Source organism: Podarcis liolepis, assembly GCF_965112155.1.
Source record: "Podarcis liolepis genome assembly, chromosome: 1".
NCBI lineage: Eukaryota > Metazoa > Chordata > Lepidosauria > Squamata > Lacertidae > Podarcis > Podarcis liolepis.
The window spans coordinates 50,152,914-50,176,262 of record NC_139554.1 but is presented as its reverse complement, the minus strand read 5'-3'; the positions used below and the strand labels follow the sequence as shown (position 1 = coordinate 50,176,262).

Here is a 23,349-nt window from a genome sequence, read left to right as displayed (position 1 = left end):
ATGAAAGTCTTGCCCAAACGGGAACAGATGTTGACACAAACCCATGCACACGCCCACACAAACGCGAAACGAGGCAATCGGGGATGTTTAAAAACAGAATTCGAGGAGCATGTTGCTTATAACAGTGAGATCAATTAATTAAAAAAACCACACACATTTAATACACCAGAAGCAGAAGCCAGCTAGGGAGGCAGTGGGACAACAAGAAGGGAAATTTAAAGGTGTGCTTAAAAAGGTTAAGGAGATTGCAGAAAAGCTGGATGGATTATTTGTGATTGTCTGCACTGCAGAAGGTATTCAGGGAGTATGCAAGGAGTATTCAGAATTGATGCAACAGTGGTGACGTGAGCCGTTGAAGGCTTTAGCAACAAATGAAAAATTAACAAATCGCTAGATCTAGATGGAATCCAGCCAGCAGTCATGGGGGTAGCAAAGGGGGGTGGGGAGGACAGCTGCCCCCCAGATGAAGGAAAACCATAGAAATACTTAATAACTGACCAATCACGTTGCTTCTACCCCCCCAAAAGTCCTTACCCCTCTAACAAAAATCCTGGCAACGCCCACATCAGGAGTTCTTAAAAAACTCAAATGTGTGTGTGTCTGTGTATTTACCATATATACCATCTTTCAAGGCGGCGTACAGCAATATACACTAATACAATAAAACATAAAATACTATTAAAACAATATAATTCTTGAAAAATTGACTGCCTCCCATCAACTCCAGTCAACACAGCCATACTGAGTGATGAGAGTTGTCATCCAAAACATTATTATTGGTAGTATTAGTATTATTATTCGTATTCTGCCCTTTATCCATATATCCCAGAAAATATGGAGGGCACCAGGTTGGCAAAGGCTGCTGCATATTATTGCTCCCACTTCATTAGAGCTGCTGGAGCTCCTGTTGCCATCATTGAAAGGTGGGAATTGAGCTGTCTTTCCCAGCCCCTGCTGGTGGAAAATGAGAGTGCAACTTCAATTTACTTCCCAGAGCCCTAAGCACCCCAAGTGATGAGAAGGAAGATCCCCTTCATTTATAGGTACCATAATTTCCCTAAAACTAATGACTTCACTGTGACAAGCAATGTGCAAACGGTCCATAGATATAGATATTCTGGTATTTATAAACCATTTGATATTAATAATTTCTAAGTGGCGTACATAAAATGTTTAAAAAGTGCCGTTCAAAGAACACAGACAATAAAAATCCATCCTCCAAACAGAAAGCTACCTTAAAATGCCTGCTGAAACATGAAAGTCCTTGTCAAGCACCTGAAGTCTAGCAGGAAGGGGGCCTGTCTAATGTCACTCAGGAAGAAGTTCGACAGGATAGGTCCCACCATACCGAATGCAGGGCTTCTGGTAGTTACAAGCCATGCATCTGACCCCTGCAAGGACCACCATTAGAGAGACTCCCCCAGAGATGTCAACGATAGATATGACAGTGATAACAGGGATCAGGCAGTCCTTAAGATATCCTGGACCCAAGTTATTATGGGCCTTGTAAATTAACATGAGAACCTTGACCTTGGGTGTTTACAATCCCCCCTCCCCAACTCAGGATAATGCTTCAAGTATCTAATGAAATGGACTGTAGTCCATTAAATCTAAAGCCACATTGCCACAGTGCACTTTTTAAGGTGCCACAAGATTGTTGTTTTTGCTGTGAGATGCTAACACGGCTACTACCCCTCTGGGAATTGCCCCATGACAAAATCTTTCCCCAGAGAGAACATCCAATGAAGATTAAAGCAGCATGTTGTGAGAGGAGGACCACACAGCGGTGTTGTTAATAATAGTGCAATCTGACCCAGGTCTACTCAGAAGTGAGCCCAGCTGAGTTCAGTAGGACATATGTCCAGGTATACAGGGACGGCATTCCAGCCTGAAGCAGCGTTGGTTCTCCTCACCTAATATTTTGTCAACAGTAATGTTTCAAAATAGTTTTAATTTTGCAGCCACACTCATATTGCCTTTTCCTCATTTATCCTTGGTATGAGTGAAGCAGAAGGGGAAGGCAGCAATTCTGAAAAGTCTAATTGTATTATTCAGCATAGCCATGCTCTGATGAGGGCATCATGTAGTCAGAGCAAAGACCAACAGGCCCAAGAGCTGAGTGTCTCTGTTCAAAAGTCTGCAGATCTCTTGAGAGGTGGAAGATGACATTTAGAGAATCCTGCTTTGGGGCAAATGGCTGGTCAGAAGCATCTTTGGACATCTTTCTGCCTGCGTTCCTATACTTCTCCAGGGGGTTGCCATTTAGGGAGAGAGTGGGGGAATTCCTTCACACTCACACTCCCCCCTTGGTGTTTTAGATCAAGTGATCTAAAATAAGCGACAGTGTGGTTTAATGCAGGGATAGGGAATCTGTGGCCCTCCATGTGTTGCTAGACTACAACTCCCATCATCCTGACCATTGGACATGCTGGCTGGGGCTGATGGGAGTTGGAGGACAACAGTATCTGAAGGGCCACATGAATTCCTAGGAGGCAGGATCTGCCACCCCTGTAGACCTGAGGCAGTTGCCTTACCTTGCCTCGTGGGTGTGCTGGCCCTGGCTAAGGGCTCCCAATGTTCCGACTCAGAATAAGGCAGCTCTCTATGTTCCTATGCTTGCTTTGTGTGCGCTGCTATTTGCAACCTGTTATACATTGCCAGTCAAGGAAGAGCACCGAGCAGCAAACCTGCAGCCTTCCAGAGGTTGTTGGACTGCATCTCCCACCAGCCCCAGCCGGCTTGGTCAATGGTGGAGAAGAGGAGCTGAGGTAACAGCATCTGGAGAGCAGCCATACCCCACTCAAAGTACAGGGTGGCTTTTCGTCTGCTGGGCCCTCCAGTCACTGACAGCAAAGGCTGCCAGCTGCCTGTATCAGTAAACACGCCGGCTTAGTTGGCTAGTGGATTGGTGTGGAATAGGCCGCTGACTTCCCCGCGAAGCTTGGGCCAAGGGGTGCTGTGTCGGTCTCAAACAGGCTCCAAACGATTTCAGATTGTGATACTTTTTTAACAGGCAAACCCTGTGGGGAATGTAGCAAGGCTTTGGGTTGCGCAGGATCCCTTAAAAAAAAAGTCCATAAATAATCATGCCTATGTTACATCTTCTGTACACCGCCCCGGTATGTTTCTGACGAAGGGCGGTATAGAAACGTGGAACGCACAAATGATCCTCGCAAGCAAAGCATTCGGCGTGCAAAGGAAGGAGGGGCTTCTTCCCTTGTGTTTTGGGTTCTCATGCACACCACGCCGCCAGGATGTAGAAATCGGAGGGGGCGAAAGGAACACCAGGGGGTGGAGTTGGGGAAAGTTCAGGCATGTGACTCGGAGGCTGCTGCTGCTCTTGCTGACATTACATCACTGCAACTCGCGCGGAGCGGCTCTCGCCAGCCCGAAGTCAACAGCGCGCCGTTCAGCTTCGCGCGCTCGGCGCTGTCTGATCGCTCCCTCGCCCAGTTGCCGTGGGCCTTCCTGGGGGGCCGGAGCTCGTTGCCTGCTCCCGACCTGCCCCTCTTTCTCCCGAGAGGGGAGCTTCTGGTTGCCCTGTCGCCTCCCCTTCCGGGGCTGCCGGCGCGCCTGGAGCTGCTGTTGCTGACGCGGGTAACTTCTTTCTTTACGCGATCGCCCTGGGCAACCGGGGAGTTTGGTGGCGCCCGCTCGAGAGAGCGCATTTTCACCCACCGAGGGGCTTCGGCCGCCGCGTGCCGCCGCCGCCGCCGCTCTGCGCTCCCCTTCGTGGCGGCGCCAAACTCGAGCTACCGGCGTCAAACCACCTGTTGGCGCTCGGGCAGCGTACACACATGCGTCTAGATGCGTGGCGATAAAGAGGGCGCTTGGTGTTTTTCTTTCCCCGGATTGCTGTTTGATTGCAGTGTTACGGAAGCACAAGTAAAGAACTGCTTTACTTGTCCGATTTGTGGAAAGAAACATTTTCAAAAAATGGCTTAAAAGAGATAAATGAATGCGCACATTCGGATCCCCCATTTTTGGATGTATATTTTAAAAAAGGGAGGGAGATTGGCTAAAAGGAGTGTAATTTCTCCGCTTCCCAAGACATTTATGGATGGAACGCTGGCACTACCGATTGTACAAAACACATGCCTTTGAGTTGCTATACGATTTACACTGCAGTTGGAAAGACATTCACTTACTTGGGAGTAAACCTTTTTTTAACACAGTGGGGCTTCTGAGTAAATTTTCACTCATTCAGGCCCAGGTGGGAGAGAAAGAAGGGTGAACACTGGGTGTTGGAGAGAAAACACTTCTTCAGCAACATCTTATCACATGACTTGTGCAGGAAGATGTCTGTTCCCTTGTGGCTTTCGGTCAATGAAAGGGGCTTGGCATACAGTGTGCAGGTGCATTTGTCTTATTGTAGAAGGGCCATAGTGCACAGGTAGAACAGCTGCTTTGCATCCAGAAGGTCCTGGCATAGGGCTGGGAGAGACTCGCTTTCTGAAACCCTGGAAAGTTGCTGCTAGTCAGCATATTGACAGTACTGAGCTAGATGGATCAGTAGTTCAGTCTCAGCATCAGGCAGATTTCTATTTTCCTATACAGTATATAGTAGTCATCACTATTTGCAATTTAAAAACTTTGACACTCCTTTCACTAGGGAGCTCACAAGACCTGGAGAGATATGCCTTTGTGCGGTCAGCTTCTTGTCTATATGAGTTTTTAGGAGGTTGGTGTGAAAAGCCCCATCAGGAAAAGAGGACACAAATGATTGATGATGGTGTTTTGCCCAGGACCCACCAAAACCTGCACCACCATTTGCAAGGCTGGAAATAGAACCACACGGCTTCTGCTTCAGCCTGGGAAACCAGCCGTGAACTCTTTGCTCAGTCGTGATCTCAGTAGGTGGCCTTATCTGTCTATCTCCCTGGAGTTGGAATTGTGTTGCACTTTACTCACCAAGAAATGTCAGAGAAGAAATTAATATTTAAGCGGAGAGGCAAGGTTAAATATGGAAGATTGTAAGATGCAGATATTAACCAGCTATCAATGTGTGGATGCTAGCTGGAGGCCTGGTTTTTGTATTTGAGAGGCTTAAATAGGGGACAATGGCTAGTAGCCATAATGGCTAAAAGGAACTTTCATCTTCAGAGGCAGTATTTCTTAGAATATCAGTGGGGGGCAACAGTAGGGGAAGGCTACTGGACAGGCATAGCCTAACGTTTGTTGTCTGTGCCCTGGTAACCTCTGGGTTAGATTATTGCAATGAGTTATATGTGGGGCTGCCTTTGAAGACAGTTCAGAAATGGCGGCTGGTGCAGAATTCAGTGGTCAAGTTGCTCCCCAGGGGAAGACAATCTGAGCAAAATCTTGTCAAAACTGTATTGGCTACCAATCAGTTTCTGTGATCAAGTGAAAGTGCTGGTTTTGACCTATATAGCCTCAGGACCCCAATACCTCAAGGACTGCCTCTCCCTACATGAAGCAATTTGGATCCTGCATGCTCTTTTCTGTGGGAGGTAAAAAGGGTGGCAACATGAGGATGGGACTTTTCAGTGGTGGCTCCTCATTTATGGAATGCTTTCCTCAGGGAGGTCTGCCTAGCCCCATCACTATTTCTTTTTACGGGCCTGGTAAAAACATTGTTATTCACCTGGATCACACACACATACACAACACTCTAGGTTATTTTCAATCCATGTTTTATTACTCATTTTTGTAAGTCACTTTGAGTTTCACTTTTCTGGAAAAAAGCAAATAACAATAACTTGTTTCAGGGTTTCCCAGAGACATTTTGTAGACCACTGTGGGATGCAGGGTATTCTGGACCTTTGGTCTGATCCAGCAGGGTTCTCTTCTTACATTAAGTGGTGACCAACCTTTGTTTGGCATGTGCTGTGTACCAAAATCAATTCCATGCACATTATGGTAGCTGACTCTAGTTGACCAAGCTGTGGAACAAGCAGCAGTGCTCTGAATGAACCCAGACACTTGGAGCTCCATAAAACCACCTGTTTATTCAGCACCCAGAGTAACATAGAATTGGAAGAGTAACATAGAGTTGGAAGGGATCCCAAGGGTAATCTAGTCCAACCCCCTACAATGCAGGAATCTCAACTAGATCATACATGACAGATGGCCATCCAACCTCTGCTTTAAATCCTCCATTGAAGGAGAATCCACCACCTCCTTCCTTGCAACTTGAAGCCACTGGTTTGGGTCCTATCATCTGGAGCAGGAGAAAACAGGCTTGCTCCATCCTCCATGTGACTGCACTTTAGATATTTGTAGATGGCTCTCATATCTCCTCTCACTCTCCGGTTTTCCAGGCCAAAAATACGCAGCTCCCTCAACTGTTCTTCATAAAGCTAGATTTCCAGAAATCTGATCATCTTGGTCACCCTCTGCACACGTTTCAGCTTGTTAGTAGCCTTCTTAAATTGTGGTGCCCACAATCCATCCTGATTTTCTTGCACCAGACTTAAACTGATGTTAGGCGATGTCTGGTCTTCATTGAGCATTCATTCTGATTTGTTTGTGAGAAGATTTTATGACAATGAATATTCATCCTGCATTCATTTTGAGTTGCTTGCAGAGTGATTAAATGTCTTCCCATTAATCCTACACTTTTTTAGTGCATTTCCCCCTCATTTTACTGACTGCAAAAGTCTGTTGTTGTTGATCTTAAAGTAGATTTGTTGCACCAGAGCACTTTAAATCAACTTTAGTTGCACAAACCTAATTTTCCAGTATGCAATTAGTTTGCTCCCATAAACTAGGTTATCTGACGTGCATTGGATGGGAATTTGAGAAAAGCCTCCTCAGGGGCTGTAACCAGACTTTGGAACTCCTTACCAAGGAAGTGTCACTTATCTATTTATCTTGTTAGTGGCCTTCCACCAGCAGGAAACCCCCTTTTCATTTAAACAGACATTTTGTTTTATCTCCAGCTCTTTCTTTAACCTGTATTTTGATTGTGTTTCAGCTGGCTATTATTTTTTTTTAATACCCTCATTTGGTGACAAACAGTGGGAAGAGAGGAGATACTCTTGCTAGGCCTTGAAACCTCCCCTGCTGGATCCTCCCAGCCCTGGATCTCTCTTTTATGTTTGAATGAGCGGCCAACTCAAGTGTGCTGTTCCTCGCATGGTAGACGCTTCTGATCACTTCAGAATGAAGAATACTTCTCTCCACACATGCAGGCTTTCATATCCCTGGATACTGTCAAATTAGCAGGTTCCCCATTTGTACATCCTGTCTATATTTTATTAAAGTATGTAGAACACCGTGAGCTTTGTTTCTGCAATTTTAAAAACGTAGTATTTAAAAATAAATCATATGACTCAGGGCTTTGTCCAGAGGCAAGGGCTTAAGCCTACCTCCAAAATGTGTGTGTGTGTGTGTGTGTGTAGGGGGGACAACATTTGAGGGGAGGGGAGGCTAACAGCGGGGGGGGGGGGATATATTCTGCTAGAGCCCACATAGCAGACAGATCACACAAACAGGCCTAGATTTCAAAGGGGAGTCCCATCTTAGTAAGATGCACTTGACACTTCTTAAGTCTTAATTATCCAGTTTAAGTGGAAGGGGATGATATATCCTTCCATTGTTTATTATTCTCATGTTTCCTTCATCCACATGCGGCTGCAGGACATAAAGGAAAAAACTTAGCACATGATATTTCTATGTTTTGTGAAAGCAACACAATAATGTGGTTATTTGATTTTAGTTTCCATGTTTCCATTTTATTATACTAGAGATGAGCAACCTGTGGCTTTCCAGATGTTTTAAGGCAACAGCTCCCATTATACCTGACCATTGGGCCTGCTGGTTGGACTGATGAGAGTCCAACAACATATGGAGGGCTACTTGTCCCCCATCTCTATGGCTGCTGCAATGCAACAGACAGTGTTTTACACCAGCAAGGGCTGGTGATCACCTACGGAAGCTTTGGAAATAAAAGAAGTTGTTTTAAGCTGCCTTGGCAAGTTGCTGGATGAAGTAGGTAAAGCCTTATCAGACACGAGACATCAGGAAGGGCAGGGCATTGGGAGAAGCAGAGCAACGCTCCAAGTAATCGAAGCCACCCTGGAGAAATTCAAGGCTCTTGTTTCTTGTCTGGTGGGTGTGCCTTGAGTGCAGCCCTGTCACTGGCTGGCTTGGAGCCAAGGACATTTCAGCTTGACTTGCGGGACTGTTTTCTAGCCGGCAGTTTGTTGTGATGTCAGATGTTGTGAGAAGGGAACGCAACTTGGCCGGGCAAAGTCTGCAGAAAGTTCGTCTTCACATTTGGCCTTGTGCCACTGGCAATTAGGACTATGCACATTCCCTGGCTCACAGATGGGCTTCTCCCACTTTCTAGCCATCATTCTCCTTATACCTAATATGGAACTTTTAAAGTTCTCATATTTTTGTTCCTTCGCCCCCGCCTCCTCCACTAACTTCTCTTATGGAATTCAGCAGCCTGGCTAGTATTCTTCCCATGTCCCTCTCTTCAGTGTTCAGTCAGGGCAGCCCCATGTAGAGTGTATTGTAGTAATCTACCTGGAAGCATCTAGGGCAAGGCTGGTTTGTGTGGTGCTTCCCAAACACCCAACAATCAGCTGGGTGGGACATGGTGTGCAATGTGCTTTGTAAGCTCTATGCTCGGCACTTCCCAAGTGCCAAGCTTAGGGCTTGCAAAGTCCTTTGCACAGTTCTTTCCAAGTGCCCGACAACCACCTGATTGGAGACACTCATAATTGACAATGCCTGCAAAGCCCCTTTGGGCCAGACCCCACTGCTACCTGCCCCACACCTGTTGTCACATACGACTGGCTCAGAGCCATGGCTTGCCCGGAATGGCCTCACAGGCCAAAAAGGGAATGCTGGCAGTCCAAATCTGTGAGCTGGAGGTCCCCCACACCTGCACAACATCCACTCTACTCAATTCATTGCAAGTGGGCCCTGATCCAATAAATACAAGCAGAACCATACTGTAGCAAACACCCGGTCTCCCACACACCAGTCCTATATAGATGCATATTGTGGGTAGCAGCCCTATACCCACCCAGGCTGCCCTCCACCCTGTTTAAGCTCTTGCATGTCCCCATGTATACAGAACATAAGCTCACCACACAGGAAGAACTCACTCACTCACTCACTCACTCACTCACTCACTCACATGCAGTCTTTCTCTCTCACACAGATACACTCAGCCCACACTCAGCCCTGTTACTGTGCTGGGCTTGAGGGAGGAGTTTAAGCCTCTCTTGACAGCCCAGGGCTGTGGTGGGTGAATTCTCCATCGCAGCACTTGCTGGATTTCCCCTGTGCTGGGCTTGGTGGAGAGGTTTAAACTGGCTCCAGGACCAGATTGAATATATACCTCTCGGGATCAGAGCTTTTGCACCCGCTTGTGGGCTTTCCCCCAACATCTGGTTAGCCATTGCAAGAACAGAATGCAGGACTTTTGAGGCCTTTGCTCTGATCCAGAAGGTTTTTAACATTTACAGGTTGTCCCAGGGCAAATGGTACAAGAGGGCACTGATGGCAGAACAGCTGAGTTCACATGGATCAGCGTTGAGGCTTGCTTCTAGCTTTTTCCACAGCCCGGCGTTTTCTCTGACTTATTATTTCCCCGACTATTGGCTGTCCTTGTCAACGTGCCTCAAGCTGCTTTGTGTAGGATGGGAGGAGGTAGGGACCATTCTTGGGTGTCCCACCCCACACCCCTGCTTTTCTCTCAAGGGAAGAGCACTAATGTGATTTTTCCTGTTTGAATCCCTTGACAAAGTTGTCAAAGTCATGATTGCATTTCCTGCTGTCCGTCCAAAGGTCAGCGCTGATAGTGGAGTCAGACCTGGCTCTGAGCTGAGCCAAGGACCTAAGGTTACTACAGTTCACTTTCAAAAGTGAAGACCCTCCTCTTCTCTCTCTGGGCCCCCTTAGCTACCTAAGCAGCGAATGAGCTTTGTCAACCAGATGAAGAGAAACATGCATCTGTGTGAGATTTTGTGACTTTGTCTTTCATGGTTTTGGAGTGGGAGAGGCGTCCCTTGTATCCTAATTGTGGGAGTAAAGGGTGGAGCAGAGAAAGGGAAATGGAAACAGTTTGCAGAAGACACTTAAGTTACACAACTAATTTGACAATAAGATATTCTTAAATTTCCAGAGTTGCAGTTGTGGTTATGTTTCATAAGGCTCTTAATTTTAAGATATTTCTGAAACTGAAACAAACACTAAACTGGTGAGCTTTTATAAAAATAGCAACATCCTCATTTGTTAATTTATTGAAGTACTTTTTCTGAAGCAGCTGATTTCCCCTGATTTAAGCTTATACTTCCCTGCTTTTAAACGGTGTCTTTATGGCAAGCCTTTTCTCCTTCTCCCTTTTGGTAGCTGTTAAAAGAGTCTTGCTGGGTTAAACCAGAGACCCATATGGTCCAGCATTTTCTTTCTGACAGAGACCAGTTAACTGCCTCTGGAAAACTCACAAGCAAGACATTAAGACAGCATTCCTATTTTGATCTTTTATCCCCATGTCTAATATTCAGAGGTATGCTGTCCTTGAATATGGAATCTGGAGTTAGCTATGATTAATAGCTGCTCACAGTTATATCTTCTATAAACAGAGAGCCGTACATTGTACTACTTTCCTGTCCTGTGCTTCAAGCTCTTAAAGTCCTTGTGCTTTGTATTATAGTTGATTGAAGTGGCTGGGCTACAACGCCTTCTCCTACCAGTAGCCCCTGCCAGGCTGTGCCAGGAGACGCAGGAAGAGGCCTCCAAGCCTGTGACTGGGGCTGATCCATGCACCACTGTGCCACAACCCTTTTCTGCAAGTTGTCGCTGGAGCTGTGACATGCATGCATGCATGCATGCAGAAATGTTATTATTGTTGTTATAATTTATTATACCCATCGGTCACTTTATAAAAGCAAAGGTCTCAAAAATGATTTAACAAGATAAAATGTGTAGAAATGAAAACAAATACCGGGGGGGGGGGGGGAATGTAAGTTACAAAATGTCCATCCTAAAATTCATTCTTCTGTAATGGGTGCATCCAAGTCTTGGAGACCAGCCAGCCAGAAGCAATCTGCCCAGGCTATGGCAGTTTTCTAGAGTGCATTCCCTTAAACCCAGCAAGAAAATAACATAAAAGGGCCCAAGAGTTGGGTGGAAGTGGTATTTAGCAAGGGTGGGGAACCTCAAACCCAGAGGCCACATGTGACCCTCCAAGTCTCCCTGTCTGGTCCTTGCTCTCCTGCAACTCTCCTCTCCTAGAACATGCCGGTTACTGGCCCTGCTTTTAGCTCTCCTTAAATGTTTTTGCCTGGTGGGAATGTGTCCTTGAAGCCTGATAATATCACTTCCTTGCCTGGATGGAGGATAGAGAGGCGTGCGTCTTAGTGTTCGCAGAAACTAGCTTTCTGTACAGAGGTAAGATTTACCCCAGTTGCTCCACCCTCTTTTGCCTGTGGCCCCACCCACTACTGCCATGTGGCCCCAGGAAGGTTTCCCACAAGGGAGTGTGGTTCTGGGGTTGAAGAAGGTTCCCAGCCCCTGGTGTATGGGGTTTTGCAGTACAGTGGTGCCCCGCAAGACGAATGCCTCGCAAGACGAAAAACCCACTAGACGAAAGGGTTTTCCGTTTTTCAATGCGCTTCGCAAGATGAATTTCCCTATGGGCTTGCTTCGCAAGACGAAAACGTCTTGCGAGTCTTGCGATTTTTTTCGCTTCCCCCCTTTTTCTAAGCCGCTAAGCCGCTAATAGCCTTTTAGCCGCTAAGCCGCTAAGCCTTTAATAGCCGCTAAACCACTAATAGTGCTAAGCCGCTAATAGGGTTGCTTCGCAAGACGAAAAAACCGCTAGACGAAGAGACTCGCGGAACGGATTATTTTCGTCTTGCGAGGCACCACTGTATTAAGGGCAGTAGAAGCAGAAGGCTTGGAGGACACATAGAGATGGAGGGAAAGCAATGTGGAGAGTGGACATAGGGGTCCTGCAGTGTCAGGAAGAAGGTCTAAAGGGTCTGGCCAGCTAAATATTGTGGATGTCTGGCCTCCCAGGGATCTCTGGTAGTTGTGGAGCAGGAAGAGTTTTGTTGACAGGTGCAGCTGTTCCTGACCCTTGTGACACCGCAGGAAGACACTTCTGCTGCTGCATGTGACCCTGTCGTACAAACATTAAAAGCACTTAGAACCCCCTTTAGGTCAGGAACAACAATGTTGACTGAAGTTGGGTGATGAAGCCAGTATCTTGCCCTCAGACGAGCTTACAGTTGGAGCCTGTGCAACAAAACAAGAGGCAGTCAAGCTCACGTGCCGGCAGTTGTGGTTGTGCCACATTTTGGCTCCTGAGGTGGATCACAAAATAGCTCCCACCTCCCTGCCAAGGAAGAAGCAGTGAATGAAGATCTATATCAGGAACAAGCAGCGAAGAAATATCTGCATCGGGATCTGTCGCTCCCATGGATCCTGCCGCCTGAGGCAGTTGCCTCACCTTGCCTCTGCAGGCAAGTAAGCCATCCACCACCAGCACTGGCTGTGATTCAGGGAACTCTTGTCTGAGAAACAGCCAGAAAGATTACGTAAGAACAGTCCCTTCTTTTCCCTCTCTTTCTGTCCATTGGAGGACTAAGTAAATCCTGCAGACAGAGAGGGGAGGAAATACTGTCCGTTCTAGGTTCTGCTTGTGACTGTGTACATACAATACTTTTAAAGCACCTGTGAAACACATTTCACTCCTCAGAAAATTCTGGGTACTGTAGTTTGTTAAGGGTTGCTGGGACATGGAGATCTGTGAGAGGTAAACTCCAGTTCCCAGAATTCTTTGAGGGGGGAAATGTGATATGAATGTGCTTTGAAGGTGTAGTAGTATATATGCAGCATCTATCTACTATAAAATTACCAATTTTCACCTCTCTTTTAGCTCCTTTGAGTTTCTGCCCAGGACACCTATTCAGTGAGGGGCAGAAGAGCAGGTGACCCATTGATTCAAAGAGTCACAAGCAGCAGGTTTTTGTTTAAGGCTGAGGTGAAAAGAACAAAATGATGGTTCTGGATTACTGCTATAAAATGGGCTTATCTCCTTTTACTGGAAGGTGTGGGATGAGGATTGCTTTTTTGGGGGGGGGAGAGTGTTTTCAGACAAAAGGTGTCTTTCAGCTCCTGTGAATCTCCTGTCATGTTCAGCCAGGGAAAAGTTGACTTTTGTGTTCTGTGAAACAACTGAAAGAATGGCACTGACATTTGCTTCAATCTTTTTTTCCTGATGGAAGTTAGCTAGGAACTTGGCTGCTGCTGTTATTTTTATAGGCCTCAGATCTGCATAGCCGTTTGCAAAGTACAAGCTGAAAGATCCTTGCCCCACAGAACTTAAAATCTAAAATTCAACATGGGAAACAACATAGGAAGGGGAAGCAGGAGTAAATGGAGAACTTCCTTCCTTCCTTCCTTCCTTCCTTCCTTCCTTCCTTCCTTCCTTCCTTCCTTCTCTTCAAGAATAAAAATCGCCCCAAGGCTGTTTGCATAAAATACAACAATAAAACTCAATGGGAAACATTTAAAAACATCTCAACTAAACAATCCCATTTTATTAAAACTAGCAGTTAAAAAAAATACATGCAAATATTTCAGTTGCATGTGCAATGTGTAAGTGAAAAATTAGCTGTGCAATAAGCCACAAATGGAACCTTCTGCAGCAGGATATAATGAATAGAGTTTGGTAGTTATCTTGCTGTTAGTTCTCATCTCTGTGTTAGGAAGTATGTTTTTCATTTATTCCTAGAGAAGACTTCCTAACTTTTTAAAGAAAGATTCCTGTTAAGGCTGCAACCCTGTGCACTCTCAATTGTGGGTAAGCGCAACTGAATTAAGTGGAATTTCCTTCTGAGTAAATATGCATAGTGTTTGACTGTGTATCTGTTAGGAAATGAACAAAAAAGTTGTTAATCATGTACAGTTCTTCCTAACTTTACTCCCACTTCCCCCTTGAAATTATCTGTAACCTTGAAGCTTCCTTTCTTTAATTATCCAGTGACAGCTCTGCAGCAAATTATTTGGTTTCTATTAAAAGAAGGTAGAAACCCTTTAATCAAGGGGTCAGCTACTAAAATGTTTCCATTTTGCTTTGCATCTCTTAGTCTAGGTCAGGGGTCAGCAATCTTTTTCAGCCGTGGGCCCGTCCACCATCCCTCAGACCATGTGGTGGGCCAGACTATATTTTGGGAAGAAGAAAAAAATTCCTATGCCCCACAAATAACCCAGAGATGCATTTTAAATAAAAGCACACATTCTACTCATGTAAAAACACGCTGATTCCCGGACTGTCTGTGGGCCGGATTGAGAAGGCGATTGGGCCGCATCTGGCCCCTGGGCCTTAGGTTGCCTACCCCTGGTCTAGGTGTAGGGAACCAGAGGCCCTCTAGATGTTGCTGGACTACAGTTCCCATCATCCTTGGAGGTGAAATCCAGTAACATCTTGAGAGACACAGGTCACATTTTTGAGGAATACCATAAGAAATAGCTGCCTTGTGGGATCAACGTTAAATGGCTCCTACGGGTAGCGGCTGCTTCCAAGTGGCAGGTATTTGCAGTGGCGAGGAGAAAATGGTCCGTTCCGTGCAGTGAGCTGCTGAACACGCATTCCTTGCTGCAAAGAGCGAGCAGCTGTGAAGAGCAGTAGAGGAGCATCTGTGCAGTGTCTGTTCCATGTGCATAGGACATCACCCACATTTTATCAAAAACATTAAAAAGGCTAACATGTGGCATTGGAGCAGCCTTAAAAAAATTGTAATAATACTTTTAAAAGTATTTTCCCCAAAACCCCAGAATCGTTTCTGTTGGGGATAGAATCATAGAATCATAGAATCATAGAGTTGGAATAGACCACAAGGGCCATCGAGTCCAACCCCCTGCCAAGCAGGAAACACCATCAGAGCACTCCTGACATATGGTTGTCAAGCCTCTGCTTAAAGACCTCCAAAGAAGGAGACTCCACCACACTCCTTGGCAGCAAATTCCACTGTCGAACAGCTCTTACTGTCAGGAAGTTCTTCCTAATGTTTAGGTGGAATCTTCTTTCTTGTAGTTTGGATCCATTGCTCCGTGTCCGCTTCTCTGGAGCAGTAGAAAACAACCTTTCTCCCTCCTCTATGTGACATCCTTTTATATATTTGATAATTCAGACTGTAATTCACAGGTGTCAAAAAAAGGTTATTTATGTATGCCACTATAGTGGCCCGTGTTTTGTTAGCCCCAAAATGGAAAACGAGCGAGGTCTCAGCTAAAGAAGAATGCCAACTTAAGCTGACAGAATATGCGCATCTTGCAGATCTAACATACAGAATAAGAGAACAAGAAGAAGATATGTTTAGAGAAGATTGAAAAATATTTATTGAATATCTGGGGGGGATTGTGTACACTTGAAAACGTTGGTAGCATTTAGCACTAAGATAAATTCAACAGTGTAAATACGTTTTGATGGTTGTAATGGAATACTGAATAGTTTGGTTTATGTGAAATATGCAGGGATTTAAGATATGCAAAATGAACCATGGAAAGAGAAGAATGGAAGTCATTGATATTTTAAGGATGTTTAAATGAGTATTTTAAATTGTAAAACAGAAAATTTATAACATTTATATATTGTTTGTGTGTGTGATAATAATAATTAGAAATGAAGCAAAGCTGTAAGTTTTGAGAGTTGAACAATTGAAGCAATTAATAGTGCAACACGTGAAAAAGAGTTCCTGCATGGAATGCACTATGATTTTAATGGGGTCAGAATCTTTTTCTACAGAATACTTGTTAAATACTTTTTATAATTTGTCCTGAGTCTGTTGGGATGGGGAACTCTTTCAAGCTAGGGAATTCAGAGACAGCCTCCGTTCCAGCTTTGCATGCTATACAGTGGTACCTCGGGTTACATACGCTTCAGGTTACAGACTCTGCTAACCCAGAAATATTACCTCGGGTTAAGAACTTTGCTTCAGGATGAGAACAGAAATCGTGCTCTGGCAGCGTGGCAGCAGCAGGAGGCCCCATTAGCTAAAGTGGTGCTTCAGGTGAAGAACAGTTTCAGGTTAAGAACGGACCTCCAGAACGAATTAAGTACTTAACCCGAGGTACCACTGTATAGAGGATGTTTGGGAGATTCATAGAATCATAGTGTCTCCAGTTAACTTCTCTCCCCAGTATTCTACCACCTCAAGTTTGGGTCACAAATATTTAAAAGTAGTACATTGCTACTTCTGAATAGTTTGAGGGTGGTGGATTAGAACAGTTCCAAAAAGCTTTGAGAAAAAATGGGTACTTGGCGGGGGGGGGGGGGGAGAGATCAAGAGGAACAAATTGAGAGAGAGCCCCGTGAGAACATTTAGCTTCCCTATGGTAGATACTCAAAAGGAAGTGAGGAAGTCTTTTAGGAAGCTTGTGAAAAATTTTGCTGGGTGGCATAAAAATAAGAGAAATTGTCCAGAGCAAAAGGTCATGGTGGCACCAGCCTGTTACGTACCAGAAAATGTGTGTGACTGTGTCTTCTGTTATGCATCCTTAACCTCATATTTTCCTCCACTAGCATTCACCTTTGCTAGTAGCACTTCAGTAATTACTATGGCTGGCCAATATATTGATATATCATCCAAAACCAGTTTGAAGGCCATATCATGCCCTCAGTTGCAGTGGGGAACCATTGTCTCATTGGCAGTGTTGAAATAAGTAGTTAATTCAGTTGGCTTCGGTACACGGAGTGGAGGGGGAAGCCATCTTGTTCTTTGCATTAGGCTGCAAAATGCCTTTGGCCAGGCCTGTCTTACAGTACTGTTAGGATTGCTTCCATCAGTACCACTGTATAAGCTGTTTTTCTCCTTATGGGGGCCTGTTCTTTTCCACCTGTGTGATGAAAAGCAGCTGGGAAGCAAATTTATGGCATGGGGAACAGCCCAAAGGGAATGAACAGCTTATCAATCAATCAATCAATCAATCAGTCATCAATCATTTTATTTGTATGCCACCTTTCCAAAGTTAAAACCATGCTCAAGGCGGCTTAACAACATATAAAAATTACATAACTGCCAACAGTAGTCGTAAACAATAAACACAACACAACAAACAAAGCTGATGCTCTGCTCAAGACTGTAGTCTTGAGATTATATACAGCTGCTTGTTAACTTGTCCTTTGGTCCTTAAGAGAATTGGCTATGAGAACAAATCTCAAGCCCATACTGAAATGGAATAATGAAGGAATAGAGCCAACTCTGTTCACCCCCAGCTAGCAGGGACCATGGTCAAGCATGATGGGAGCTGTAGTCCAGCAACATTTGAGGAGCCACAGGTTAGCCACTTGCGAACATAATCTGAAGGGAAGGGGAGTCATTAAGTGGCTAGGGGTGTGGATGGTGACCACAGGATGAAACATCTTGGGTTGTTTGGTAGCACCATGTTCCTGAAGCGACAAAATTTGCTGTACTTAGGACTTTTGCTCTCTGAGTTGTTCCGCTGTTTCTAGGCGGGGTTGGGGCTGGTGCCAACATAACTTGGAAGTACTTGGCGCCTGATCTGAGACACAAATGTGACCACAGACTAAGGGATATATGCTTCCCTCAGCCTTTCACCTACATTTACTTCCCCATGGGGCTTTGCTGTTCATTCTAGTTGCACTTTGGAGAGGAAGGCTTCATAACATTCTGTACATTTTGCCTCTGGGGCTGGCACTGTCAACAACTTGGCAAGACAGTGGTCACCAACTTTCCAGTTTACAGGTACTCTTAATGCAACATTACTGAACTGCAGTAAATGTAATTAAATTAAATCTGATTGCTGCAAATGTACATTGAGCTTTACATCTTTTAACTGGATTCCAATAATATTTTTTAGCAAAAAGCTGGTGGAATTCTCAACAGCAGGGTGGGGAGCATTAGTGTTCTTATTCTGTTGTTCTCAGTGTGACAGGTTGCCTCTCTTGGTAGGACCTGGCAATTCTCCTGTAGGATGAGCCAACTCTGCTGCCATCTGAGATCTGCGCCTAAGTGAGAGATTTGAGAGATCCTGATTTGCCCTTGTTAGGCAGATTGATATTGATGAGATGAAAATGGTTTGAATCTTCTGCAAGCTTTTTGACCCCTACAATAGGGTTATGCTGTTGTTGTTGACAAAGTTATTGATAATTTAGAATAAAAGAATCATACTTAAGGGCTGTTCTATATCCAGATGTGTTGATTTTAAACCCTTTAGTGGCCAGCCTAAAAATGCAAAACAAATCCTTACTGTTCATTTGATTTGACTCTGAGAATTGCAGATTTCAGGCAAAGTAAACAGTAAAACATTTTAGTTAGGCGTTGGTCTCTGTTCTGAATGCTTTAAATTTTAAAATTAATTGTATATTTTCATTTTCAGTGTATGTTAGACTAGTCTAACTCTGGTCATTGTTTTACAGATAAAAATATGAAAAGGGTCTGTAATATGGATCCTATAACTCAAGAACAACCTTACACAAGCTGGTACCCTCCAGGCATTTTGGACTACAATTCCCATCAGCCCCAACCTCCATGACTGTGCTGACTAGGACTGATGGGAGTTATAGTCCAAAACATCTGAAGGCCACCAGGCTAAGCAAAGCTGCTCCAGCAATATAGCAATTTATTATTATTTTTGCATTGTCTTCTCATCTCTGTGAGCTGGATTTTCTGTGTACTCTGTTTCTGAACCAGCAAGAACATTGTGCAGGTTTTGCATTTGTCAATTGCCCATCACGGCCTCACTCTCAGGCTGCACATTAGATCTGCCAGCACCATGCCACACATCTCTGCGCTGAAGAAGTGTCATGCTACAAGTGCATGGAACACAGGGGAAGTGGGGTGCTAAATAAAACTTGATTTTTTCCCCCTTATTTTACAACAGTGCCTTCCAATTGAAATAACAAATACCTCTTGTTTCAGATACGACAGCTGCAGAACACACCAAATTTTGGAAATTTGGGGCTGGCAACCCTAGATACGCACGAACAAACTGCAACTGCTTGTGGATCCACAAAGGTAAAATGAGAATGCAGCATTTTGCAAAATATTTCAGTGCTGTACCCAGTGCTTTTTTTCTAGGTGCCAGTACTCACCATGAAGTTGTTACAGTAAGTGTGAAATTTTGGAACAAGAAGGAGACAAACTGAAACTGCAGAGTTTTGAAAAATTAAAAAACAAAGTGAGAGATTGGCTTCATTATTATCAGATAATGGAGACATATAACTTAGATAAGAAAATTGGCTTCCAGGTGGAAAAGTCAAAATTAGAAACAGAACTGTTAGAACCTAAAACTAAGAACTTGTCAAGAATGTATAACTTGCTGTTGAAATGGAATACTCAGGATGAAACGGTAAAATCTGTCATGATTAAATGGGCACAGGATGTTGGACATAATATTATGTTTGCTGACTGGGAACAGTTATGGACCACAGGTATGAAGTTTACGGCATGTAATGCCCTAAGAGAGAATATTATGAAAATGATATACAGGTGGTACATGACCCCAGTCAAGCTTGCAAAAATCTATCATTTGCCCGATAATAAATGTTGGAAATGTAAAGAAATTGAAGGTACATTCTTTCACCTTTGGTGGACATGCCCAAAGATTAAGGCTTTCTGGGAAATGATATATAATGAACTGAAAAAGGTATTTAAGTATACCTTCCTGAAGAAACCAGAGGCCTTTCTCCTGGGCATTGTTGGCCAATTGGTGCCAAAGAGGGACAGAACTTTCTTTATGTATGCTACTACAGCAGCAAGAATACTCATCGCTAAGTATTGGAAGACACAAGATCTACCCACTCTGGAAGAATGGCAGATGAAGGTGATCGACTACATGGAATTGGCTGAAATGACTGGCAGAATCCGAGACCAGGGAGAAGAGTCGGTGAAAGAAGACTGGAAGAAATTTAAAGACTATTTAAAGCAATATTGTAAAATTAATGAATGTTAGAAGGATGTTGGATAGAAACTAAGTGGTTTCCAGCTGTAATGCTTTAGGAGACATGAAAAAAAAGATTTACAAATGGGTAAAAGTTTAATGGTAAGGATTTGCTGAACTAACAAACTGAATTGGAATACAGGGAGGGGAGGTGTGAGGAGGTCTGAGGAAATAAGTGTACGGAAGTTATGTTATTGAAAACTAATGTGTGTTTTTAATTGTTTTTTATTTTGTATGTTTAGTTTTCATTTTTTGCTATATTTTAAAAACTTTCAATAAATATCTTTTTTTTTAAAAAAATAAGAAGTTGTTACAGTAAGTGTCACACTTTTTAACAACGAAAAAAGAGGTGCCGGTACTGCATACACTTGAGTGCCTCCTTTAAAAAAGCACTGTTCCTTGGAATTGTACACAGTTTTCTCTGCGGCAGCAAAAAGGCATTCTAGGTTAGTCCAATCGCAGACCCAGTGTATCCTTTAAGAAGGCTGCAGCTGCTTCTTAGTCACCTCTTCAGACATAAAGAATTGTGCAGATCCTCTCAGGTGTTTAGATCAGCAGAAGGGACCCCAAAGGGAAGAATTTTAATTTACCTCTCACAGAGGAAGTCATTTGGCCATTGCTCTCCAAAGTACAGTATTGACAGGCATTTGAGGTTGATTGAGCAGCTATGAACTAGGCAGGAAATGAATCGGACTGGACTGGCTTAAAGTAAAGGTACCCCTGCCCATACGGGCCAGTCGTGTCCGACTCTAGGGTTGTGCACCCATCTCACTTAAGAGGCCGGGGGCCAGCGCTGTCCGGAGACACTTCCGGGTCACGTGGCCAGCGTGACGAAGCTGCTCTGGCGAACCGGCACCAGCGCAGCACACGGAAACGCCGTTTACCTTCCCGATATAAAGCGGTACCTATTTATCTACTTGCACTTAGGGGTGCTTTCGAACTGCTAGGTGGGCAGGAGCTGGGACCGAAGACGGGAGCTCACCCCGCCGCGGGGATTCAAACCGCCGACCATGCGATCGGCAAGCCCTAGGCGCTGAGGTTTTACTCACAGCGCCACCCGCGTCCCCTGGACTGGCTTACAGACAGGGAAATAAACCAAATGAGATTTATTAGCACTCAAAATGGAATTTGGACACTTTTAAAATGGAGGTCAGAAATGTCAGGTCTGCTGCCATAAGCCAGGCTAACCACATCATTTGGGCAAGAATCCCTCTTTCAACCTGTGTTCGGGGCTGTGAAAATGCAGTGGACTGTCTACAGCCTCAGAGACTTTTTACATCTTTCCCAAGTCAGTCAAGGACTTGAAGCCCTCATGGTGCCAAAAACTGCCCTTGTGGGTTAAAATGACAATTTAGCAGTGAATTTCTCTTTGACTGTTTGACTTGGCCTTCTTGGTTGATTGATGACATGTCAGTTTTGAAATCTCCCTAGGCAAGCGTCTTTGCCCTTCTCTTTGGCTCCAGTTGTCTGGCCCTCCTCCGTGTTTACTGGAACATACTAGTTTGCCCCAAAGTTGCTTAATTTCTGTGCTGATGCCAGCAGAAGACCAAATTATGTGGTTCAGATTTTTAGGTGCAGAAATTAAAATCTTTCCCTATTTTAATATATCTAGTATCTATATTTTATTCCAACAGGACTTTGGGAACTGACTGTTTTAAAAGGGAAGGGCTTTAATAGTGCCATCCTGGTTTTATTATCTGTATTTTAGTAGATTTGTTTTATTAACATTGTTTTAATTCTATTAGAGTTTAATGACTGTTAAACCATTATCTTTTATATGTTTTTAGCTTTTTGGATTTCCCCCCTGTGTTTTAATTTGTGTAGGAATACAAATAAATATAATGAGGGCTTTTTTCCAGCTGGAATTCTAAGAGAACGAGGGGGAAATTCATGGTGGGTCCCGGCATCTCTTTTTCTAGAAAAATAGCACTGAATATAATACAGTCAAACCTCGGAACTTGAAAGTAATCCGTTCTGGAAGACCATTCAAGTTCCAAAATATTTGAGTTCCGAGGCACGGCTTCCAATTGGTTGCAAGAGCTTTCACTCAAGTGGAAGCCGTGTCGGACGTTCGAGTTCCGAGGAACGTTCGAAAACTGGAACACCCACTTCCAGGTTTTCGGAGTTTGGGAACTGAAATATTTGGCAACGGAGCCGCTTGAGTTTCAAGGTTTGACTGTAATAATAATAATAATAATAATAATAATAATAATAATAATAATAATTTTTACAATCTGGGAGGCTTTTCTTTAAAATAGGAACATTTTGGTTAAATGATCCACAAAAAACTTTTCACATTGGAGCTCTGCAGCAAGCACACAGGGTCAGTGCCTCTTGAGACTCAGTTAATGACCAGAAGGCCAGTTTGCTTCACTGGACAGAACTGGACTCGAAACAATGATTTTATTTAACATTCTGTGCCCATCAAGGCTTATTTTAATTATTTTCAGGGAGATAAGATATCTTGCAATCTTTGTCTAACAAACTCCGTTCTTCCGTTATTCACCTTACTTGCTGTTTCAGAAGCCTCCATGAAAATGAAACTGTCATACACTGGAAGCTTGCCTGACCCCTTTGCTTTTTCACTTTATACCATCTGGTTAAATTTGCCCTCCTTGGATGGTCTTTTTGTTAGCAGCATTGATTTACACTGTTTTAATCACCTGTTTTAGTGTCTTTTTTCATTCTGACCAGTTTATTATCGTTCTAGTATTGTTGGTTTTTTTTTAAAGAGAATTTATTGTTAGCTGCCTTGAGTGCTATATTTCCAGGGGAAAGTGGAATATAAATTATGCCACTCAATAATATGTAAAATAATCAAACTGAACAGAACAAAAAAGTAGTTTGAGAAATCAGATGTCAAAGGAGGCAAATCACTTTTTAAATTAGATGCCTCCTATTTGAAAGCGGGGAGATGGCAATTGTGAAGGAACAGCTATTAGAGTGGGTGGCAGTCTTGGCTGGTACTGTTGCACAGGAACAGTGTAAAAATGTCTGGCTGGTATCTCTGGTAATTGTGTTTTTCTTTTCTTCTGCTTCCACTTTCCTCCAGGGCCTTCTCCATTTTGTGAGGATATTGTAACACTGGATTCAAATGTCTTAAGCTTCGCCTTAATCATGCTTTAGAGACAAGAAGGACATGAGGAGCCCCACAAGGGCAACCATCATGGGTCCTACACAGCTCGTGGCACAGAATCATGGGAAGAAGGCATGTGCTTTTGGCATGGAGGAAAAAGGGTTTGCACTTTTCCATGGCTCAGAGATCCCACCTGAGCACATAGGTGAGACCCAGACCCTTGTTTCAGCCACTCAGTGCAAGTGCTTTGAGCAGAGTTTAGGCTTTGAAATTTATATATTACACCAAACAGGGTGACAGACAGAAGTAGTGGAATTAATCTGCACTGTACCACCTCAGATTGAAAGTGTGTGTGTGTCATTTCTTTAAATGCTTCCTCG

General features: G+C 44.0%; 1 protein-coding gene across 6 annotated transcripts in view; it reads left to right on the top strand.

Annotated features, from left to right (window-relative positions):
- Positions 1–3,202: 3,202 nt before the first annotated feature.
- The window catches only part of NR1H3 (nuclear receptor subfamily 1 group H member 3), a 31,824-nt gene continuing 11,677 nt past the window's right edge, over positions 3,203–23,349 (top strand). The window contains exons 1-4 of one of the 6 annotated variants that reach the window (XM_083461314.1): positions 11,016–11,524; positions 11,863–12,449; positions 18,873–18,968; positions 22,946–23,174. In XM_083461314.1, coding sequence (XP_083317440.1) covers positions 23,033–23,174 — 142 coding nt within the window. In that variant the 5' untranslated portion in view covers positions 11,016–11,524; positions 11,863–12,449; positions 18,873–18,968; positions 22,946–23,032. Of the gene's footprint in view, positions 3,598–11,015; positions 11,525–11,862; positions 12,450–17,081; positions 17,270–17,321; positions 17,697–18,872; positions 18,969–22,945; positions 23,175–23,349 lie in introns of those variants that run through there. The other 5 variants (XM_083461316.1, XM_083461317.1, XM_083461318.1 and 2 more) reach the window with 5 other exon arrangements.